At 37.6% G+C, this 21,948-nt stretch overlaps 1 protein-coding gene and 1 non-coding gene across 2 annotated transcripts; one reads left to right on the top strand and one right to left on the bottom strand.

Moving 5' to 3' along the window:
* The first annotated feature begins 1,960 nt into the window (after positions 1–1,960).
* LOC138869876 (U6atac minor spliceosomal RNA) lies at positions 1,961–2,086 on the top strand. Its single transcript, XR_011400126.1, has one exon. It is a non-coding gene; the product is annotated as a U6atac minor spliceosomal RNA (small nuclear RNA).
* A 32-nt stretch (positions 2,087–2,118) lies between these two features.
* LOC104235563 (putative WEB family protein At1g65010, chloroplastic) lies at positions 2,119–12,092 on the bottom strand. Its single transcript, XM_009789352.2, has 10 exons — positions 11,834–12,092; positions 9,093–9,290; positions 8,847–8,969; positions 7,896–7,924; positions 7,720–7,798; positions 5,369–6,980; positions 3,352–5,252; positions 3,162–3,260; positions 2,892–3,028; positions 2,119–2,689 (listed from the first exon to the last, which is right to left on the bottom strand). The coding sequence occupies exons 1-10, from the start codon at positions 11,945–11,947 to the stop codon at positions 2,470–2,472; spliced, it is 4,512 nt and encodes a 1,503-aa protein (XP_009787654.1). The 5' UTR covers positions 11,948–12,092; the 3' UTR covers positions 2,119–2,469.
* Positions 12,093–21,948: the final 9,856 nt, after the last annotated feature.

Below are 21,948 nucleotides of genomic sequence, written 5' to 3'. Positions count from 1 at the left end.
TGCGTTATATAGTGTAGAAATGACACCAGTAGCCACCTTAAAGGGCTCCTATTTAGGAATTAGCCGGTGTGTCTTGAATTTCAGTTTTTCAATTCCAAGTTTCAGGACAAAAATGTTCTGAATCGTTCTAAAGTTAAGATATTTAGTTTAAAATTTCAGGGCAAATAATTACTGGCTAATCTCTAAATAGCATCTCTGAGAGTGACTATTTACTAGGTTGTTCAATTGCATGTTTTTCTTGTCCTTTGTATTGAGAACCTAATATATAATGCATAAATTTGAAATTATTTTTTGTTAATTGGTAAAAAAAAATTAGTTCTGTTAATGTACTCGACTATACATCACGTTGTAATTTTGAAGAACTATGATTGGGTATACATCTTACCCAATGAGGGATATAATAATAAGTTCATTTTTGTTTTTGCGCAAATAAAACCTCTGTGCCCTTAAGTTGTGTAATTTTTGAAAAACCAAGATGTGACACCAAAACCAAGTGTTAGCTCTAATAAATAATAATAATTGATATGAAACGTATAACTTCTAGACTAAAAATTATTTTAAATTCATAAATATTACAACTTTTAATACTCCTATATAATGCAATCATGAATTTAATTTTTCTTAAATAAACCTTTTTTTTAAAGTAAGGCGCCTTACTATAAGTAAGACATTTTACTACAAGGGATCTTTTGGTAGGATGTATTAGATAAAATAATGCATACGTTAGTTTTGTATATTCATAATACATTGTTTGGTGCACTTTTTGAACCTATGCATTAGTTATATACCATATTTGGTATTATCCTATACATAACTGATGCTTAAGAAATTATGGTATTAACAATACAATGGGTTTTAATGCATGCATTAGCTTAGTTAAAGACAAATTTTTCCTTCAAAATTTATGTTTGATTAAAATATGCTATTATATTAATGCAAGTTTGAAATAATCCAAGAAAATGAGAAATAAATTATATCCCTAGTAAATATATAAATACTTAGCATATTTTCTTTTTTATAAATAAATATCCAGTTCTATATTGCAATATAGGTAGACAAATTAAATAATTTTTTAAAACCTTTTTCATATAAAAATATTTCTCGACATATATTTCTTTTAAAAAGATAAAGTGATTGATTGGTTATGAGGGTATTTTTGTAAACAAATAATTCTTTAAAATTGTGCAATGTTTTAATACATCAAACCAAATAATGAATGAGAAATATGTTAGCATAACCAACGTCAGCATAGTTAATGCAAGCATAACTGATACACCCTATTCAACATTATTCTTATACACCCTACCAAACGACCCTAAGAGTGTACTTCGGATATCTTTATCTAGATATTGCTAATACACACATTTATGTCACATCTTATCCTGTATAGAATAATATGTGAACTTCGGCTTACGCTAGAAATGAAAATGATAACAAATCTATTTTCTGTTAGTGCGTGGGAAACCAAAGCTATTTAAAAGACAAGTGTGAAATTGGAACTTGTTGAGGCCCTTGAGGGAGTTGGGTAGTCTAATCCCTGATAGTTTGTAGGCCCCAATGTTTCTATCCATTCCTGGGACAACACAAACTTTTTTTCTAAAAGATGTAAACTTAAGAATTTCTTGCGTGAAAGTAAAATTGAAGTATTGCTTTTTAGCGTCACGAAAGAGTGAAGAAACCCACATAAATCTTTACAAATGGCACTGCTTTTCCAACTATTTCCATTTCTTCTTTGTCCTAAAAGAATAAAACAATATACAAACAAATAGAAATTCACTCCAAAAGGAGAACGAAAACGACAAAACATAAAAAAGATAAACTAATCCATGGGGGGGTTGGGTTGGGGTGGGGGGTGTAAACTAGTCTTTTTGTGTGGAGTAATTGAACTATACAGAATCCCACACCGAAATATTAAGGAAGATTTAGTTGCTATATATATTGACGCTAAGCAAAAAAGGCTGTGTTCGTAGAAAGGAGAGACGGTTGGCATCTCCCCTGACAGGGACGGGAACAGCCTTCGGGCTTTACCTGTTACCACACATCCGGTTAAGGCTTTCCACTTCGGTGGATCTTACCCCATTTTTTTTTCTTTTTAACTTTTACAATATAGAAAAAATATTCAGGAAAAAAGAAGTCTACTCTCAAGCATTAACTCTCGAATAAATTTTTAAAAAAATGGACTTGAACAACGTCCATGTACATTTGCCTAATTTGCAGGATGCATCCGAATACAAACAACAGAAAAGAATTTTTCGTACTCTGCTAAGAGACACTCTCTGACTCCTCCACCAAAGAGATCACAAACTACCTATACAACTGCTGATCTTTCGGTGATTATCACGTTTTTTAAATTATGGTATACTCGGGGTCCGTTCAACGAAAATGACCCCCAATACTTTGGCGACAATTTATTTCTACCATTCTTGATTGAATCAGCTGTGTATGAACATCATGTACTGGAGAAAAGAGTCATATGTCAGCACCAGCTGACCAGAAAGAGGAAAGGTAAGATCCTCTAGCTGTCTTCTGATCATGCATGGCTTTCAAAGTCATCACGAGTTGCTCGCGTTGATCCTCCACTTCTGCATATTTTACGCTCATGTGCAGGTAGCGATCGCGAATTTCTTGTAGCTCAGCTTCAAGCTGACATATTTTGTGCACATTCTCGTCTCTTCCTTTGGATGACAAACTGAAGACACAAAAATATGTGAAATAATTTAGACTTCAATCTTAAGATGTAACTCTTGTAATTATAAATTGATCGTATATACTCTCAGTTGTCCTGAAGAAATGATAATTCAGAAAGGTGTTCCAGAATCCAAAAAATAGCCATCAGAAGAAACACAAACAAAGCTCAGGGTACAAACCAAAAGGTTTTTATATAGGCTCACCTAATTAGATGGGATTCATGGATACAATTGCTCTCTAAAGTCTGAACTACTGTATCCCCCGGAAATTGGATCGCTGATACACTTTTGGCGACTGTCTCTTGAAGATCTCTGTTGTAGTTGCTTTCTTTGTTGCCATCCTAAATAAATATGGGGAATATCATGAGGTTAATAAAGAGAAGAAATTATATTAACTACAATTTTCCAGAAAAGAAAGTAATTAATGGGGTAACTATTTACGCTGTGGCACAGTTTAGTTCTAGTAGCACATACTTGTTGAGAGTTGCCTTGAATCTTCTGCTTCAAGTATTTCTCTGGTTGAGGAGATTGTGTAGTTATTCCGAACTGCTTGCTGAAATCCTCTTCCTCTGCCTGTTTTTTGAGAAAAGAAAACAAAAATCAGATTCATTGCCTACTGTATTATTGACTTATAATTATAAATAAGAGAAGTGGCTCGGTTAACCTTTGAAAGCTTCAACTCTTCTAGAGCAGGAACATCATCCTCTCTTTGGTTCTCTAATTGTTTTCTCTTAAATTCTTTCTCGACGGATTTAACTTGCTTCAAGCAGTCCTCTTTCTCGAATTGAAGGGATTTTATTTTCCGCAGAAACTGGCTATTTACTCTTCTAAGCTGGCAAGCCTCATTTTTCAGCTCGGAAACCTTGGCACACATTACTTCTTTTGCAGTTAAGTCTCCTTCCAACCTCAGAACTTTCTCCTCTAGTGAAATTTTCTTGTATTTGCATTCTTCCGCTTCAGCCACTGCCATGTGCATGCAAGAGATCTCCTGAAGTAATGATGCCTTCTCTGCCTTCAACTCTTCACAATCTTCATATTTCAACTGCAGTGTAACTTGTAATCTCTCGCTTTCAAACTTCATTCTAGATAGTGCTCCTTTAAGATCCAAGACTTCCTCCTGAAGTAATGGTAATGAATGCAGTTGAATCTTTAGACTGGACTTCTCTTCAGTCATTTGCAGCATTTGACATTCAGAAGACAGTAGTTTTGACTCAAGCTCATTAATGGTGCATTTAAGCTTTGCTTCATTGGACGCAAGATGTTCCATCGTCCTCAGTAGCTTCTCACAGTTAGCTGCCAAAGTTCCCTCCTTGGCTTTGGAAGTACCAAGATCACTCATAAGATTTGACATCCGCATCATGAGGGACTGTACCTGTTCTTGCAACTTTTCAACTTCGATGGTATTCTCCAGAGATATTTCATGCAGTGTGCACTCTTCTACAATAAGTTTCTCTCTATGCTCTTTAGTCTGTAGGTGGAGATCATCAAGTTTAAACTTAAGGATCTTCTCTTTTGATTCAATTTCTTCCAGCACTGAAGAAAAGTTAGCTTCTAAAGACTCTATCCTTTTCAAACAGGTGGAGAAAGAATACTGAGATTTCCTCAGTTCTGCTTCCAAAACATTATGGCTCGTATGCAATTTTAACTTTTGTTGCCTTAGTTCTGCATTCAAGTTTTGAAGCAAACGACACTCTTCCATAAGGCTTTCTGTTGTCGCTTGGAGTTTTGGATTTACTTTCTTCAGATACTCGCACTCTTCTTGAGCATCTAACCATCGCTTTTGCATCTCCAGCAACTTTTCTTTCATATCGAGCTTTTGTGACTCCTTTTCGTGTTCTAATTCTCTGACCTTTTCCTGAAGGTTCACAACATGATTACCTGAATGCTGCAGTTCCAAGCGATTGAATTCCATTGCATCACTCAAATGCCTTAGTTGAGCTTCCAACCCTGATACTCGTTCTGACAGATCCACATTGTCTTTTTCTAATTCATACAAATTAAGTTCTAACTCATATTTGTCACTCTCTAGCTCTAATGATTTCATTTTGAGCGTCATCTTAGAGACATCTCCACAAATACATTGATCAAGAAACATCAAACCATTTGTGGAAGTGTCTAACGATTTAGAGGTGTCACTAAGTTCTTGTTGCAGGTTTTCCATTCTCTCCTCCATCTGACATTTACTCATCTGGAGATCAGAGATTTGAGTTCTCAAATCGGTCTGCTGGTGCCTTAGAGCTTCGATCTCTGCATCCTTTTTCAAACAGTCTGTTTTCAGTTCCAGTATCTCCGAGTTCTTTGCTAAATTATCACTGCTTAAATTTTGAACCTTGATGTCTAGCACCTTATTTGAATCCTCAAGCCTTTGACAGCAAGAACAAGGAGTTTTTTCCTCTGGAAGGTCATCTTTTTCTCCATCTTGGACTTCACATGCATCCTTTGCTGTTATTTTGGGTTCCTCCTCGATATGATTACTACCATCAAGACATAGAGCCGATCTGTACCCCAATAACTGGAGCAATTTTTTCAACACCGCATCAGCTTGCTCGTCCTTAGTGGTATGACCTGTACATTCACAAAGATCAAAATTACAAATAGCATCTTTAAACTCAGTGTTGATAGTAAAGAAAGGACAGTTTGCCTTGTATTCCTGTTGCACGAGAAACATTCTAGATACTTACATAATGTGGTGAGCAAGGCATAGACATCTTCAATACGTCCTGACTCGGAACTCTGGAACATTGCGGGTACATTTTCATGAGTGAAACCGCCATGACAACTTTCTTCCTGATGACATTCTAATGGGATTGCAGCAACTTCAGTTCTCTGATCTTTTTCTTGTACTTCAAAGCAACGTGAGATGATTTCAGCATTAAGCCTCGAAGCATTATCCTTTACTCGTGAGTGAAACTCCACTTGAGCTAAGTTCTCTTCCTGATCACAGATTTTCTGCTTACTTTCAGAGGCAGCCGTCTCTGCAATTATTTTCTTCTTCCCCTTATCATCTTGAAATGGTGAAGAAAGGAGCTCACCGTTACTTACTTCAAATTCGGAACCACCAGGTGATTGTTCACTTAGCTGACCCTCGACGGAGGATGAACTTAAAATGGGACCGCTGATAGAGGAAGTTCCCTTTGATTTCAGTTCGTACAGAAGTTCCAGATTTTCTTCTGTCAGCTCCTTGCAATCTCTCTCAAGTTCCTGAAGTTTTTCTTTAAGAGTCTCATTTTCCCTGATCAGATCACAGTCAGCTGCAGGTTTGGCCTTATTCGTCTCGGAGCTCTCTGCACTTAAAATTCTGGATAACTCTGCCTTCAGATAAGCAATTTCCTCTTCTTGTTCTCTTGACTTAATTTTCCATTTTTCTTCACAATCTAAAAGAGCCTGAGTTCTATGACCTTGCTCAAGTTCAATCTCATGAGTTTTCTCCCTGATGATTTTTTCCAGGCGGAGAGTGGTGTTTTCCAGATTTATCTGTGATTCCTGCAACTGTTGAAGCTTGTCCTCTAGGTTCTGTTGGTTCAATATATGTAGGTTCTCAATCTCCAATTTCTGGTTTTCAACAGTTTCTTCCATCTCCTGCAGAATGGAGACTAATTCAATATTTGATTCTTGAGTTTTACTTAGCTGTAAAGACATACTGTCATTTGATTCTTTCTGAATCCGTAGCTCCCCTTTTAAAATCTTTTGGACACTGTCCATATCTCTGACTTGGAGCATTAAACTATCAGTCGCTTTTTCCTTTTCCATGGATTCTTGTAAAAGGACCTCCAGGTGTTTGATTTCTTGCATCAATCCATCACGTTCGGTGCCCAATGAACGATGCTCCATCTTAAGGTTTTCTATCTGCTGTGTCTGGTCAAAAAACTCCTTCCTTGACATTTCCAGGTTGATCTTTAGGCTTTGAGCATTTTGTTCCCACATCATGGCCTCTGCAATTAGTTCTTTACTGGTAATATCCTTGCCTTGTAAGGAGTTTCTAGAGGAAGCAGCAAGTTGCACTGATGCAGTGTTATCATGTGATAACTGTTTGTAATCATCTTTTTGATTTTGAGCATTCTTTCCTGATCCCGAATTCATTAAATTATAGGGAGAGTTGTACGATTTCGGCGATTCACAAAAAGAGTAAGAACTGCAGGATGCACTACTCCTGGAATCAATTGATTCTTGTCTGCCAATTATGTGATTAACAGGCCTGTTTGAGTCACTTAGGGAGGAAAAACTTTCTCTGCCCAATGAATCCTCAGTAGAGGCAAAGCTATGAGATGAACTCAGAGCTCGGCAACCAGTTTCCTGTTGGGAAAGCATAATCTAGCTTAAATTCTATAGGAAGCCGGAGATGATAAAGTAACCAAATAAATGCACCATAGATACTTGTAATACGAGATCTCCAAGAGAAGACATGGGTAAAATAATAGTTAGAAATATACTTCGATTTGTGATATTTGAGCCTATATATGCATCCGGTGAGTTCAATTATTCAAGTAGTTTGATATATATCTATGATTTTCTAACTAGCCCTTATTGTTGCGTCCCATAATTTTTCATTTGTAGTAACTGTATCTCTGTCTGTCCATGTCCAACGCCATTTCTAAGCTACTAAGGCTGTATTCAAGATTTAGATTCCAGGCAATACTGCAACCACTTTTTAGCTCTTTAAAAGTAATTAATTGAGATAAGTTTCCTGAGAGGTTACGGTACACTTTTTGCCTGGTCAATTCTAGATAGATTACCAACTTAAAGCATTGCAGGAAAACTCAGACTTGGCTAACACCGAAAATGAAGACAGGACATATTAATCTATAATTCTATTGGTTGCTAAAGGCCTAACTTTCTATTATTAATTGCAGTTTGAATGAGTGAATAAAAAAGTAGAAGTAGTTATCCAAATATTTAAGTACCGGACTAGTTAAATTTTAATTGTGTGACTCATCAAATATTTGGAAATTAGTTGAAAAAAGAGATTTTCTCATATAATATCCTAACGGATATTGACAAATGCATAAATCTTTATGACTAGATAGTTAGATACCTCTGATTTGATCTCCATGTTTTTGTATTCCACGTTCTCTTCTTCTATGTAGATGGGCATGTCTTTAAATTCATTGCCTCTACAAGTTTCAAACTGATTCTTTTAAGTATGGATAACGAAAAAGAAATAGAAATCTGGAAAACTTAGCAAGAAGTTGCTATCTTCTAGTGACAAACCTGAGTGCTGTTAGACACTTGATCTCCAGCTGCAGAAACATAAGAAACTGAATCAAGGGCAGGTAAGGCCAAAAGCTGAAAGTATATGTACTCAGGTGTACTTGAGCTAACATGTTCCTGAATTAAATATAGGCCAAGCACGTAAGGGAATTGGCTGAAAACCTTTGACAAGGACCTCGAGTATTCAGGATGGGATGAACATTAGGATGCTCCAAATTATGAGTAATTTGGTGCAGTTCAGATGAGGAAGTTAAAGCTGGAAACATATTTATTATGTTAAGTAAATTTGTCCAATATTGTTTCTTTGATCATCACGTTTATTAAGTTAATTAATTTGTAATAATAACATATTCAACTTCACACTAAGAGTATGTAAAATATAGCAGAAGCACGCAAAGTAGTAGATGGGGCTCTCAAATTTTTATGAGCAAAGTAAGATAAAACTAATATCCTTTCAGTATATAGCTTGTAAAATTACAAGTATACTATTGAACAGAAAACAAGTTACATTGTATTACTGAGAAGCAAACCTAGAGTTTATTTACTTGAGAATTATTGAGCACAAATGAAATGAAAATCTCTCTAGAGGGGATTACCAAGATCTGAGAAGCTAGTAGATAAACACAGTTCCTGAGCTAAGCTCACAGATAAAAGTAGTGACTGATTCATTTGTTAAAAGAAAAATAGGTTGTTTTGTACTTTTGTCCAGTAAAGAAACAGGAAAGAATTTTTTTTCTTCTCTTTGTACTTGAGTAGAGGAAGATGAACCTGTTTATTGCAAAAGAAGCATGGAATATTGGTAAAATACGATAGGGTGGGTCTACAAAGAGTAATGCCTGAACATGTTGAACCGGAATGAAGGAAAGAAATGGTAATCATAGGATATACTAGATAATATTTTGCAATTTAAAGTGCTAATATCAAACTTGAAAGCATCAGAAGAGGTCTCACCTGTAGAACTGTGGCATAATTACATTTTTTCAAAGGTAAGGAAACTGGAGTATAAGCTTTTGCATCCCTGTAGCGAGCAGGATTTAAAGCAGCCTCTCCGAGGATGCTAGATCTCGCAGATCCCTGAAACAGAAAGCTGATAACTTTATAAACATGAAAACTGAGAGTCAAGTGTAGCAAATTCAGTAATCTTAAAGCTTATTGAACGAATAATATCAATAGATAGAAATCTGGGAGATGTCAGACCATCGTTACAATAAACTTAAAAGGGAATTGCTCTTGTTGGTTTGAGATATCATCTGGGGTAATCCATATAGATTGCGACCATGTCTCTGTCCACTTGCAATTGCCATTTCGTACCAAGGCTTTCCCTGATTTGCTGACTGTTTTCCCTGTTTCCACGCAGATAAGAGAGATGGAAAGTTTGTCCCATCCTTTAGGTACCTGAGAGAAGCAAGCCGTAGAAACTTTGATAAAACTGAAACTAGATGTGAAGTTTTGTCAAGATGATGATGGTGAGGCCATTAAGACATCAATATTAGATGATTAATCTCTGAAATCCACTTATCAAGCAACAGAAATATAAACATTGAAACAAAGCATTCCACAAATATAAACAGTTTGAGAAAAGGATTTTGTAGCTTGCCGTTATATTAAGCGTATTTGTTCAGTCACAAATAGTGCAAGCAGAGGAAGAGATTCCCATGTTAAACAATAACAATTTAAAAGAAACAATGATTGGATATTTTGAAAAATTTGATGACGTCAGAAGTGAAAATCCAAGAGGAAAAGAGAGACTATATCGGTCGGCAAGTGAATGCATGAGACAAAACAGTTTAGCTCTTAGACTCATAAAGAGTGCGAACAAATCGTTGAATTTGAACCACATTGGAGATAAGTGGCACCAAGTTTCATGAAAAGAGGCATACAAAGTGGCAGAGCATGTTTGTGTCCATTTTGACCTATGTTTTTGAAGGTTCCTCTATGAGTTATTCATTTTCCACATTGTCACATTTTCTATCCCTGGAATCTTTATGTACTGTTTATATTTATTTCCTTGTATGATATTAGGGATCGTTTGGTACAATGGTGGGATAAACCAAGATATCCATTTGGGGGGGGGGTATCCCATGGGATTAGCTATCCCATCTTCTATATTGGATAGTTAATCCCACCATTTTAGTGTAAAACTTATCTTGCCATTAGCTAATACCTATAATCAAACATGGGATAAATGCAATCCCAAATTCTATCCCAGGATTATTATCCTTATCCCTTGTACCAAACGACCCCTCAAGATATTATGTTCTCTTTTCCTGTTTTCCGGTTTTGAGTTCAGGTACTAATTCTTCCAAATACCTCCAATGTGCCATTTACTTGTACCATTGTACATATGGTTTATACTGCACTGTGCTTCCTTGTTCAACCATTTATTACTAATGATATCAGAGTAACAGACTGGTTATCAATTCTGGAGCAATTGGCACTTCTGTTGTTTTCAAAAGTACGTTTTCTGGTGTTTCTTTCTCCTTGTCTCCTGTCAACTATCAAGAAAACCTTATCCTTTTCCCATGTAATATAGGAGAAAAAAAGGCCTCAGATGTACTCCGACATCTTTTATCTGGTCAAATGAAGTTGGTTCTTATCTTCTGGCTACTCCCCACTTTCAAAATAAAATACTATAATAATTCTTGTTGCTTCTCTGGTAGTATCTTGCGAAATTTTTCTTACGTATTGGAACATTGAGTGACTATTGACAATGGGTAGACTAATTGTATAATGCTTATCTTTTGCAATAGCACCTACACCACTAAAGTTGAATGTGTAAATAACAGTCCTATAGCTGGAACATCTGATTTCTTTCTGTTTTAGTCTATGCCAAAGATGACTTTAGCATGAGAACTCTAAGGACTACCAGTTACTTTTACAACTTAAATTAGCAGAAGAGGAACAAAAACTGGTGAACAAAATTGCAAGTGCACATGTACATTTACCATTAGCTACATGGACATCTATATATGACGTTATATGACGGTTTGACTGGAGTTTAAAAAACTTTTAAAAAGAAAGAAAGACTTTTGAAACTTGCGGTCAACAACAAGGACTATATGTAAAATGAGAAGTTTAAAGTTAAAATTGTTTCAAATTATAAAAGGTTGTCATTCTTTTGGAACCGACTAAAAAGGAAAATGTGCCATATAAAAATGGGCCAGAGGAGTATAGAACTTTGCACAATTTCCCTATTTGGTATATCACAAGTCTTTGTTCCACTTCTGTAGAAATTCCTACTATTATTCCGATGAACCAACAAATTAACGGCTATCTAATAGCTTCCCGTGACATGGAACAAATAAGAAATACTCCTAGCTATACTAAAAAAAATAATACAGAAGAAGATAAATTCCAGCCTATCTAACAGATACGTCCAAATAAAAACACATGTTGTTACAGAAGAATATATGAATAAAGTGCACATGCATTTATGCTCCTTTATCAACACACTCTGCCAAACTCTACATTGAGCTGTAACAGTACCTTACACCCAGAATCAAACACGAATAAGCACAATTCAACATGTATCACACTACATTGATTTATTTGCTTCAAAAATAGATAGAAAAATCGACAAATTATCACAGAAAATCCAAACTCTATCAGGTATGTAAATACTAAACCAATCAAACAGCATAGTACATCTGGAGAAAAATCAGTATCAAGAGCTAATTGCGCATGTTCTTATTAAGCAGTAAACTGTAGCTCGAGATACTCAAAATTCACACACACGCACATTGATTTATTTGGTTCAACACTTAAGAAAAAACACAAACTATAGCAGAAATTCCGAACTTGAGCAGACATATAAACAGTAAACCAATCGAACAGCGAATACCGCAGGAGAAAATCAGTATCGAGAGCCAATTGCACATAGTGTAATTCGTATTAATCTGTAAATTATACTTTGAGGTACTCAAAATACACACACATACCTGACGAGCGTGAAGGTTGGAGAAGGAGAAATCGAGTCGTTGGCCTGATTTTTCAGAAAACGAAGAAGACGACCTGTGTCTGTGCAATTTGAAAATCTTATCTCTGATCATCATCTCAAATCCTTAGTAATAATGCAATGCTAATAGCTAGAGTTGGAATATAGAAGCTCATATAGCAGAATAATGGAGGGGAAGGACGTTGTGTGTGAAGAAGGTGAAAGTGGAAAAAGGAGTGGAGTGGATAACTGAATTCTCTTCAGTGGGGGCTGTGCGCTAAAAGTAGCTACTGCGCACTAGTGGGTTTAGCTATATTCAATGTGGGAGTTGGAATTGGTCGGTAATTAGATGGGGTTATTTTGGCGTTTACTGCTCATTCCCTTTGTTATTCAACCTACCCTCTACTTAATAGTGAGTGGTGTGTCTCATATTTATAGCCCAAAACATTGAAAGTTTACGCAAAATTTGAGAAAATTTGCGAGGGTTTGATCCAAAATCAAATAATATCACATCACGTTAATAGTTATTGGTAATTTGTGTTCGAAACCAGAAAATTTTATAAAGTAAAAGAGAAATTAACAGAAATGCATAGGAGAAACAAAATTAAATCTGAGCCCACTAAACTCACAGTATATCGTTAAGAAACTTAATCCCCTCCTAGTATTCGAGGTTTAAGATTATTTCCTCCAAAGATAGAACGAATTATCCACACTGGTGTAGCGGTACCTCAAACCCCAATATTTCAATGAACACAATAAGACAGAGCAAATCACACATGACACTTATATTTTGTTTTGGAAAAATAATGCAAAGAAAATGGGAGAATTTCAGAATTTTTTCTATGTATGAAAATGAGGCTAAGCCTCTAAAATTTATAGACAATAAAAGGTTAAGATAAAAAGATACAATTTAAAAAACGCTTCTTCCATTTTCCATTCACCCCCATTCACAAAACTAACAATAATACATTGGACTGGTTACTAGTCACATGGTAAGAGTATTATTGGACTGGTTACTAGTCACAAAAAGAGGAAAAAGGGTACTATTACAAATTTTAGTAAAATTAGGAAAACCTGCTATGGCCTATGAGTTTAGATAGAATTAGCAACGTGAGATGCGTGAGGATTATTGTTATTTTAGTAAAATAGGGAAAATGTACAACTATGACATTCAAGCACAATATATTCGTTTTAGGTCATGGAGGTTATAATTGCATAATAAAGTTAGGACGACCCATAAAAGACAAGGGATAATTTTGGTAAAAGAGCTCCATACTTTAGGCCGTACATAATTCGATATTTTGATATTCGGTATGGTATTTGGTTTAAGTTTTAAAAAAATATTGGTATTAGGTATAGTATTTGGTATTTTAAAATAAAATATTGAAATACTGATATCGTACCAAAATATATATTATATTATACAATACATATATTACTAATTATAACATAAATATAAAAAATATAAAAGTTTATTTTTTTTTATTCTCTAAGTTCATCAATTAACTCTAAGGAAGTAAAAAGACATTTCTAATAATTTTTATTCATTATGTATAGTTTTCTCTCTTTGGGTTGATATTTGTTGATTTTCGACAAAACTTTTGTCAACAAATGCTTTTAGTTATGTACTTTTGAGTGCTTTAATTAAGAATATTACAATTTATGACTTTATGCACTAGTTAGTATTCAAACCAAATAAATTGAAGTTACCGAATCGAATAAACTGAAACTGAAAAGAGAAAAATTGAACCATATTGAAATTAATTAGGTACGATATTGGTATAGTATTTTAAAAAATCAAATATTAAAAATACCAAATTAATATTTAAATATCGTTCCATATCGACCGACGAAGACCTGTCATACTTTTGTCGCGGGAACAGTTAACTTTTTGCTTAGAGAAGTAGTAACAATTTTCTTTTCCCATGAGACGAGAACTAAACAAGCTCTACTGCACGTGGACTGATGGCACCTTGTAATGCCATCATATTGTTCAATCCTCTCTCTTGATATGACGTTTAACTTTTTTTAATAAATCATTAAAACAAAAAGGATTGATGGCACCTTATAGTGCAGCTATTAGATAGTTGAAAGCATGTGAATTTTTTTGTTTATATTGTGACTTTGATGTAACTTTTTCTGCCCTTTCCCCGTTGCTTTTTAATGCATATTATATACTCTATTTCGTAAAATTAATTAAACCGTTTAATTTCCTTTATTGGATTCTATGCAATTAGGAGCAATTTCCTTTGTACTCAGAATTATTTCTCCTAATCCGTCCATCCAAAAAATCCATAGGAAGGAAAAGAAACTTCCAGAACTAAATTTATTATTGATAAGTGTATTGGTCAAAATCTGACCACTGCAGTCAAGCTGACCAACATTCCGTCCAGGCGGCAAAGCAAAGAAAGACGACATGGTCTATTCCACTTTCGGCACTCTCGATACCCGTCGAGTCAAGAAGAAACAACGTTTAGAGGACAACCAAGGCGGACATAGTGTGAGAGAGCGTTGGACCAAGTAAATAGCAAGGGTCCCATGATTATATATAGTAGGGGAAAACCTCCGGTGAGGGGGATTCTTCACTGCTTCTTCTCTCCTTGGTTCTCTCCTCTCTAATCTTCATAATAAAAAGAAGAACGAAGCAATCTCCAGAAAAACATGTAAACCAACTCCCCCTATTGATTAATGGGAGTCACAATGAAGAGTTTCAATAAGATTGAATACCTCTATTTCATTTCGTGTATTATTTTTCAAGGTGCTCATTGATTTGGAATTTATTATGTTTAACTAAAATTTACCCCTTCATTTTCTTTAATTGATTTGTTCAAAGAGGTTCCAATATCTTTTGAGTCAAACAATTTGGCGTCGTCTGTGGGGATTTATTAGTGAAAGTTCCTAGTCTCTTCCAGATCAAAGACAAGAAACACAATCACCCACAAAAAGAGCGCTAAGGCAAAGCCCAACCCACGCATGGCAAAAGCGCAGCATAGGAGGGGAAAGAGAGTTGAATACAGTCACCAAATTTTGGAATCATTGCCCCATCAACCGTCGAAATGCCAGACAAAACGAGCAACATTATAAACCTACTCTCGTTCATCGATCCATCGGATGGGGGTAAGAAAAGTATCATTTTAACTCACCTTCTGCTCATTGCTCAAGTAGGAACACAAGTGCCGTGTGGGCGAGCGAACAAAGAAACATCTCAATCAGAGAATAGGAAACTACTACAAGACAACCGAAACATCGCCCGCCGATGACACCTCCAGGCCGGAAGGCAGGAATCAGATGAAAACAATATCAAGCGAACTGGGACTCCCCCAGAGGATGCCTGATTCTCAAAAAATTGGGACTGGCGGCGAGTTACTATATCGATAAGTTCGAAATAACACCCTTTAAGGCCAAGGGCCTTTGCCAAAAAGCAGAGTTCTATCTCGATCGAACGACGACAGATTACTATTTTGATAAGTTCGAAATAACACCCTTTAAGGCCAAGGGCCTATCAAAAAAAGAAGAGTTCGACCTTGATCGAACGACGACAGGTTACTATTTCGATAAGTTCAAAATAACACCCTTTAAGGCCAATAGTCTTCGCCAAAAAGAAGAGTTCGACTTTGATCGAACGACGACGAGTTACTATTTTGATAAGTTCGAAATAACACCCTTTAAGGTTAAGGGCATTCGCCAAAAAGAAGAGTTCGACCTCGATCGAATGACGACGGGTTACTATTTCGATAAGTTCGAAATAACACCCTTTAAGGCCAAGGGCCTTCTCCAAATATAAGAGTTCGACCTCTATCGAACGACGACGGGATACTATTTTGACAAATTCGAAATAACACCCTTTAAGGCCAAGGGCCTTCGCAAAAAATAAGAGTTTGACCTTGATCGAGTGACAACGGGTTACTATTTTGATAAGTTCAAAATTAACACCCTTTAAGGCCAAGGGACTTCGCCTAAAAGAAGAGTTCGACCTCGATCGAACGACGACGGGTTACTATTTCGATAAGTTCAAAATTAACACCCTTTAAAACCAAGGGCCTTCTCCAAAAAGAAGAGTTCGACCTCGATCGAATGACAACGAGTTATTATTTCAATAAGTTCGAAATTAACACCCTTTAAGGCCAAGGGCCTTCGCCAAAAAGAAGAGTTAGACCTCGATCGAACAATGACGGGTTACTACTTCGATAAGTTCGAAATAACACCCTTTAAGGCCAATGGCCTTCGCCAAAGAGAAGAGTTCGACCTCGATCAAACGTTGACAGGTTACTATTTCGATAAGTTCGAAATAACACCCTTTAAGGCCAAGGTCCTTCGCCAAAGAGAAGAGTTCGACCTCAATCGAACAATGACTGGTTACTATTTTGATAAGTTCGAAATAACACCCTTTAAGGCCAAGGGCCTTCACCAAAAAGAAGAGTTCGACCTCGATCGAACGACGACGAGTTACTATTTCGATAAGTTCGAAATAACGCCCTTTAAGGCCAAGGGCCTTCGCCAAAAAGAATAGTTCGACCTCGATCGAACGACGACGAGTTACTATTTCGATAAGTTTGAAATAACACCCTTTAAGGCCAAGGACCTTCGCCAAAAAAAGAGTTCGACCTCGATTGAACAACGACGGGTTACTATTTCGATAAGTTCGAAATAACACCCTTTAAGACCAAGGTCCTTCGCGAAAAAGAAGAGTTTGACCTCAATCGAACGACGACGGGTTACTGTTTCGATAAGTTCGAAATAACACCCTTTAAGGCCAAGGTCCTTTGCCAAAAAGAAGAGTTCGGCCTCGATCGAACGACAGGTTACTATTTTGATAAGTTCGAAATAACACCCTTTAAGGCCAAGGGTCCTTCGCGAAAAAGAAGAGTTTGACCTCGATCGAACGACGACGAGTTACTATTTTGATAAGTTCGAAATAACGCCCTTTAAGACCAAGGGCCTTCGCCAAAAAGAAGAGTTCGACCTCGATCGAACAACGACGGGTAACTATTTCGATAAGTTTGAAATAACACCCTTTAAGGCCAAGGGCCTTCGCCAAAAAAAAAGAGTTCGACCTCTATCGAACGACGACAGGTTACTATTTTGATAAGTTTGAAATAACACCCTTTAAGGCCAATGACCTTCGCCAAAAAGAAGAGTTCGACCTCGATCGAACGATGACAGATTACTATTTCGATAAGTTCAAAATTAACACCCTTTAAGGCCAAGGGCCATCGCCAAAAAGAAGAGTTTGACCTCGATCGAACGACGACAGGTTACTATTTTGATAAGTTCAAAATAACACCCTTTAAAACCAAGGGCATTCGCCAAAAAGAAGAGTTTGACCTCGATCGAACGACGACGGGTTACTATTTCGATAAGTTCGAAATAATGTCCTTTAAGGCCAAGGGCCTTCGCCAAAAAGAAGAGTTCGACCTTGATCGAACGATGACGGGTAACTATTTCGATAAGTTCGAAATAACACCCTTTAAGGCCAAGGGCCTTCGCCAAAAAGAAGAGTTCGACCTCGATCGAACAATGACGGGTTACTATTTTGATAAGTTCGAAATAACACCCTTTAAGGCCAAGGGCCTTCGCCAAAAAGAAGAGTTCAACCTCGATCGAACAACAACGGGTTACTATTTTGATAAGTTCAAAATAACACCCTTTAAGGCCAAGGGCCTTCGCCAAAAAGAAGAGTTCGACCTCTATCGAACGACGACAGGTTACTATTTTGATAAGTTTGAAATAACACCCTTTAAGGCCAATGACCTTCGCCAAAAAGAAGAGTTCGACCTCGATCGAACGATGACAGATTACTATTTCGATAAGTTCAAAATTAACACCCTTTAAGGCCAAGGGCCATCGCCAAAAAGAAGAGTTTGACCTCGATCGAATGACGATGGGCTACTATTTCGATAAGATCGAAATAACACCCTTTAAGGCCAAGGGCCTTCGCCAAAGAGAAGAGTTTGACCTTGATCGAATGACGACGGGTTGCTATTTCGATAAGTTCAAAATATCACCCTTTAAGGCCAAGGGCCTTCGCCAAAGAGAAGAGTTCGACCTCGATCGAACGATACCACAACTTTTGGTGTTCTATGATTCACCTCCGAATAATGAGTAGGTAGTTCGATCCTCTTTATTTTGATCTTATTAGTAAATTGATTGGGGGAAGCAGAGCAATAGGTCGAATTACTATAGAAAGAAGAGTTGTAAACTATAGGATTTCTTGATCGAGTAGGAATATTTCGGTTTTTTTCGTTCCTTCTTTTCGATAAGAATAGGAATTTGAAATGATACAAATTCCTCTTCATTATGTTGTGCTCTAATGGGTTACTATTTCGATAAGTTCAAAATAACACCCTTTAAGGCCAAGGGCCTTTGCTAAAGAGAAGAGTTCGACATCGATCGAACGATGACGGGTTACTATTTTGATAAGTTCGAAATAACACCCTTTAAGGCCAAGGGCCTTCACCAAAAAGAAGAGTTCAACCTCGATCGAACAACGACGGGTTACTATTTCGATAAGTTCAAAATAACACCCTTTAAGGCCAAGGGCCTTCGCCAAAAAGAAGAGTTCGACCTCTATCGAACGACGACATGTTACTATTTTGATAAGTTAGAAATAACACCCTTCAAGGCCAAGGGCCTTCGCCAAAAGAAGAGTTCTACATCGATCGAACGACGACAGGTTACTATTTTGATAAGTTCGAAATAACACCCTTCAAGGCCAAGGGCCTTCGCCAAAAGAAGAGTTCTACATCGATCGAACAACGACGAGTTACTATTTTGATAAGTTCAAAATAACACCTTCTAAGTCCAAGGGCCTTCACCAAAAAGAAGAGTTCGACCTCGATCGAACGACGACGAGTTACTATTTTGATAAGTTCAAAATAACACCCTTAAAGGCCAACGACCTTCACCAAAAAGAAGAGTTCGACCTCGATCGAACGACGACGGGTTACTATTTCGATAATTTCAAAATAACACCCTTTAAGGCCAAGGGCCTTCACCAAAAAGAAGAGTCGACCTCGACCGAACGACGACATGTTACTATTTTGATAAGTTTGAAATAACACCCTTTAAGGCCAAGGGCCTTCTCCAAAAGAAGAGTTCTACCTCGATCGGACAACGACGGGTTACTATTTTGATAAGTTCAAATTAACACCCTTTAAGGCCAAGGGCATTCGCCAAAGATAAGAGTTCGACCTTGATCAAACGACGATGGGTTGCTGTTTCGATAAGTTCGAAATAACATTCTTTAAGGCCAAGGTCCTTCGCCAAAAAGAAGTGTTCGACCTCGATCGAACGACGATGGGTTACTATTTTGATAAGTTTAAAATTAACACCCTTTAAAGCCAAGTGCCTTCGCCTAAAAGAAGAGTTCGACCTTGATCGAACGACAATGGGTTACTATTTCTATAAGTTCGAAATAACACCCTTTAAGGCCAAGCGACTTCGCCAAAAATAAGAGTTTGACCTCGATCGAACGACAACGGGTTGCTATTTTGATATGTTCGAAATAACACCCTTAAAGGCCAAGGGCCTTCGCCAAAAAGAAGAGTTCGACCTCGGTCGAACGACAACGGGTTACTATTTCGATAAGTTTGAAATAACACCCTTTAAGGCCAAGGGCCTTTGCCAAAGAGAAGAATTCGACCTCGATTGAACGACGACGGGTTACTATTTCGTTAAGTTTGAAATAACACCCTTTAATGCCAAGGGCCTTCACCAAAAAGAAGAGTTCGACCTCGACCGAACGATGATGGGTTACTATTTCGATAAGTTTGAAATAACACGTTTTAAGGCCAAGGTCCTTCGCCAAAAAGAAGAGTTCGACCTCGATCGAACGACGATGGGTTACTATTTTGATAATTTGAAATAACACCCTTTAAGGCCAAGGGCCTTCGCCAAAAATAAGAGCTCGACCTCGATCGAACGACGACGAGTTACTATTTCAATAAGTTCAAAATAACACCCTTTAAGGCCAAGGGCCTTCGCCAAAAATAAGTTCGACCTTAATCGAACAACGACGGGTTGATATTTCGACAAAAGTTTGAAATCACACCCTCAAGGCCACGAGCCATCACCAAAGAGAAAATTTAAAATATATCTATGGCCAAGGGCCGTTAGAAAACATAAAGGGAAGGAAAGACCGAGACTCGCCATACGGGAATCTACCCCGCACCAAAGTCATGAAAAGCAAAAACAAAGATAAAGTACAATGCAAATAACAACGAAAAATTCTACTTTATATAAAGTCACTCCACAAACGGTCACAGATTACACACGGCCCAAGCCACCAATGAAAAAGAAAAGAAGAGGAAAGGAGAAAGAAACAATGATAACCGAGAACAAATATAAAAATAAAAACAGAAAATAGACAAAGATAACATTCTTTCACTTGGCGTCATCACCGCCACCATCATCGCCACCATCCCCAGGAAGTCCTCCCTCATCAACTGCGCCCTCATCGGCCCCCGGAGTCGCAGAGTCATAACCTCAGTTAACACGAGCCTCTCGCGCCTTTGCCCGTTCTCCTTCATATGCGGCCTCAATAACATTGCCCGCCTCCCACAAACTCTTGTATATATATCCCGCTGAGCTTTAGCATGAACCCAAAACTCGTGTAAGCGGCGGGGAACAGCGGCAGTGGAAGACTCAATTTGAGCCAACAATTGCTCATTTTCAGCCTCCAGAGCGGCGACCCGATCTCCCAAGGTCAAAGCTTCCCGGTTGATCTCACCAATATGTTCTTTAAGCCTCGCCTCCATTAGCGTGGTCGTCGCTCTCTCCGACTCCTGCTCGGACTGGAGGACGCGGATAGTGTTCTCCAAGGCCGCCGCCCTTGTCGAAGTCGCAGACCAGGCACTCTTGATACTCTCCAACCCGACAACCTTTCTCTCCAACTCGGCCAACTTTCATATCCACTCCACGCTCATCGCCTCGACCTTGAGAAGATTCTGATCTATTTCGGCCTGTATTGACCTCAGTCTCCCCTACAGATAGTCATACTCTGCAGCTACACCCTTGCCTAATTCAAGCTCTTCGTCCTTCGCTGGCACGCCCTAACCCGAGGAGGAGTGATTGGCACCCGGTGCCGTACTGGCCCGAGCAAACCACTCTGTAAATCATTCATTTCTTTTGTAACTATCATGGGCCGAATGGCCACAACTCGTAATATACAATTGTAAGTGGGCAAATGTTATTTCAATGAACCATTGTTCATAAAACATGAATACATATGGGCCATCAAGGCCTCTGACATACTGTACAAAATAAACATATGTCTACAAAGCGTCTAAGATTATTTGATATCAAATGGGACAGGGCACCGACTGACCCATAAGTATATAGTAAAACTCTGACACGATGACTCATAGACTCGGCTGCACTCCGAATGAGGTGGAGTCTTACCGATCCTTCCTTGAATGCCAATCTCGTCTACTATAAGGGATTGTCAAACTGATTGTCTATACCTGCAGGCATGAAACCTAGCGTCCCCAAGCAAAAGGGACATCAGTACGAATAATGTACCGAGTATGTAAGGCATGTAAATAAGTATATAAAGGACATAAAAGAAATATGGAGTAAAGGACTCTACCAGTATATCTGGATAGATATGTAAATTATGAAATATTTATAATGTCATGCATATGCGTGTAAATGTCATGTAATGCATAGGTCTGTAAGTACATATCATCATTAAGCCTCTGAGGGCATCCCATCATATCATTTCGGCCACTGTGGGCAACATCATCAATGTATACCAGCTGATCAGGTGGTGGTGCGTATATAACGCCATAACCTTTTCTCATACCCCATATACATATATATATATATAACGTCGTCTAAGTCATGGGTAAATGCACATAAATAAATGAATACAATGCATAATGAAATAAGACAATATGATCTCTTGAATGTTATGAGACCCATGAATAAACAATATGGAAGTAGGACATATAGGGAATCAAGAACATACTTAGACATGCTTGAATATCACTTTACGGGAATAAGTAATATAGACATCCTTAACTGATAGAGTGAAACCACTTATGGAATATTATTACGTTTACGTATCGTTACGTGGATCATGCCAAAAGAAGGAATGGATAGCCTTTACATACATGAGCC

This window comes from Nicotiana sylvestris, chromosome 5 (assembly GCF_000393655.2).
Source record: "Nicotiana sylvestris chromosome 5, ASM39365v2, whole genome shotgun sequence".
Classification (NCBI taxonomy): domain Eukaryota; kingdom Viridiplantae; phylum Streptophyta; class Magnoliopsida; order Solanales; family Solanaceae; genus Nicotiana; species Nicotiana sylvestris.
The sequence above is the reverse complement of the archived record's forward strand: the minus strand, read 5'-3'. Positions and strand labels throughout refer to the sequence as shown.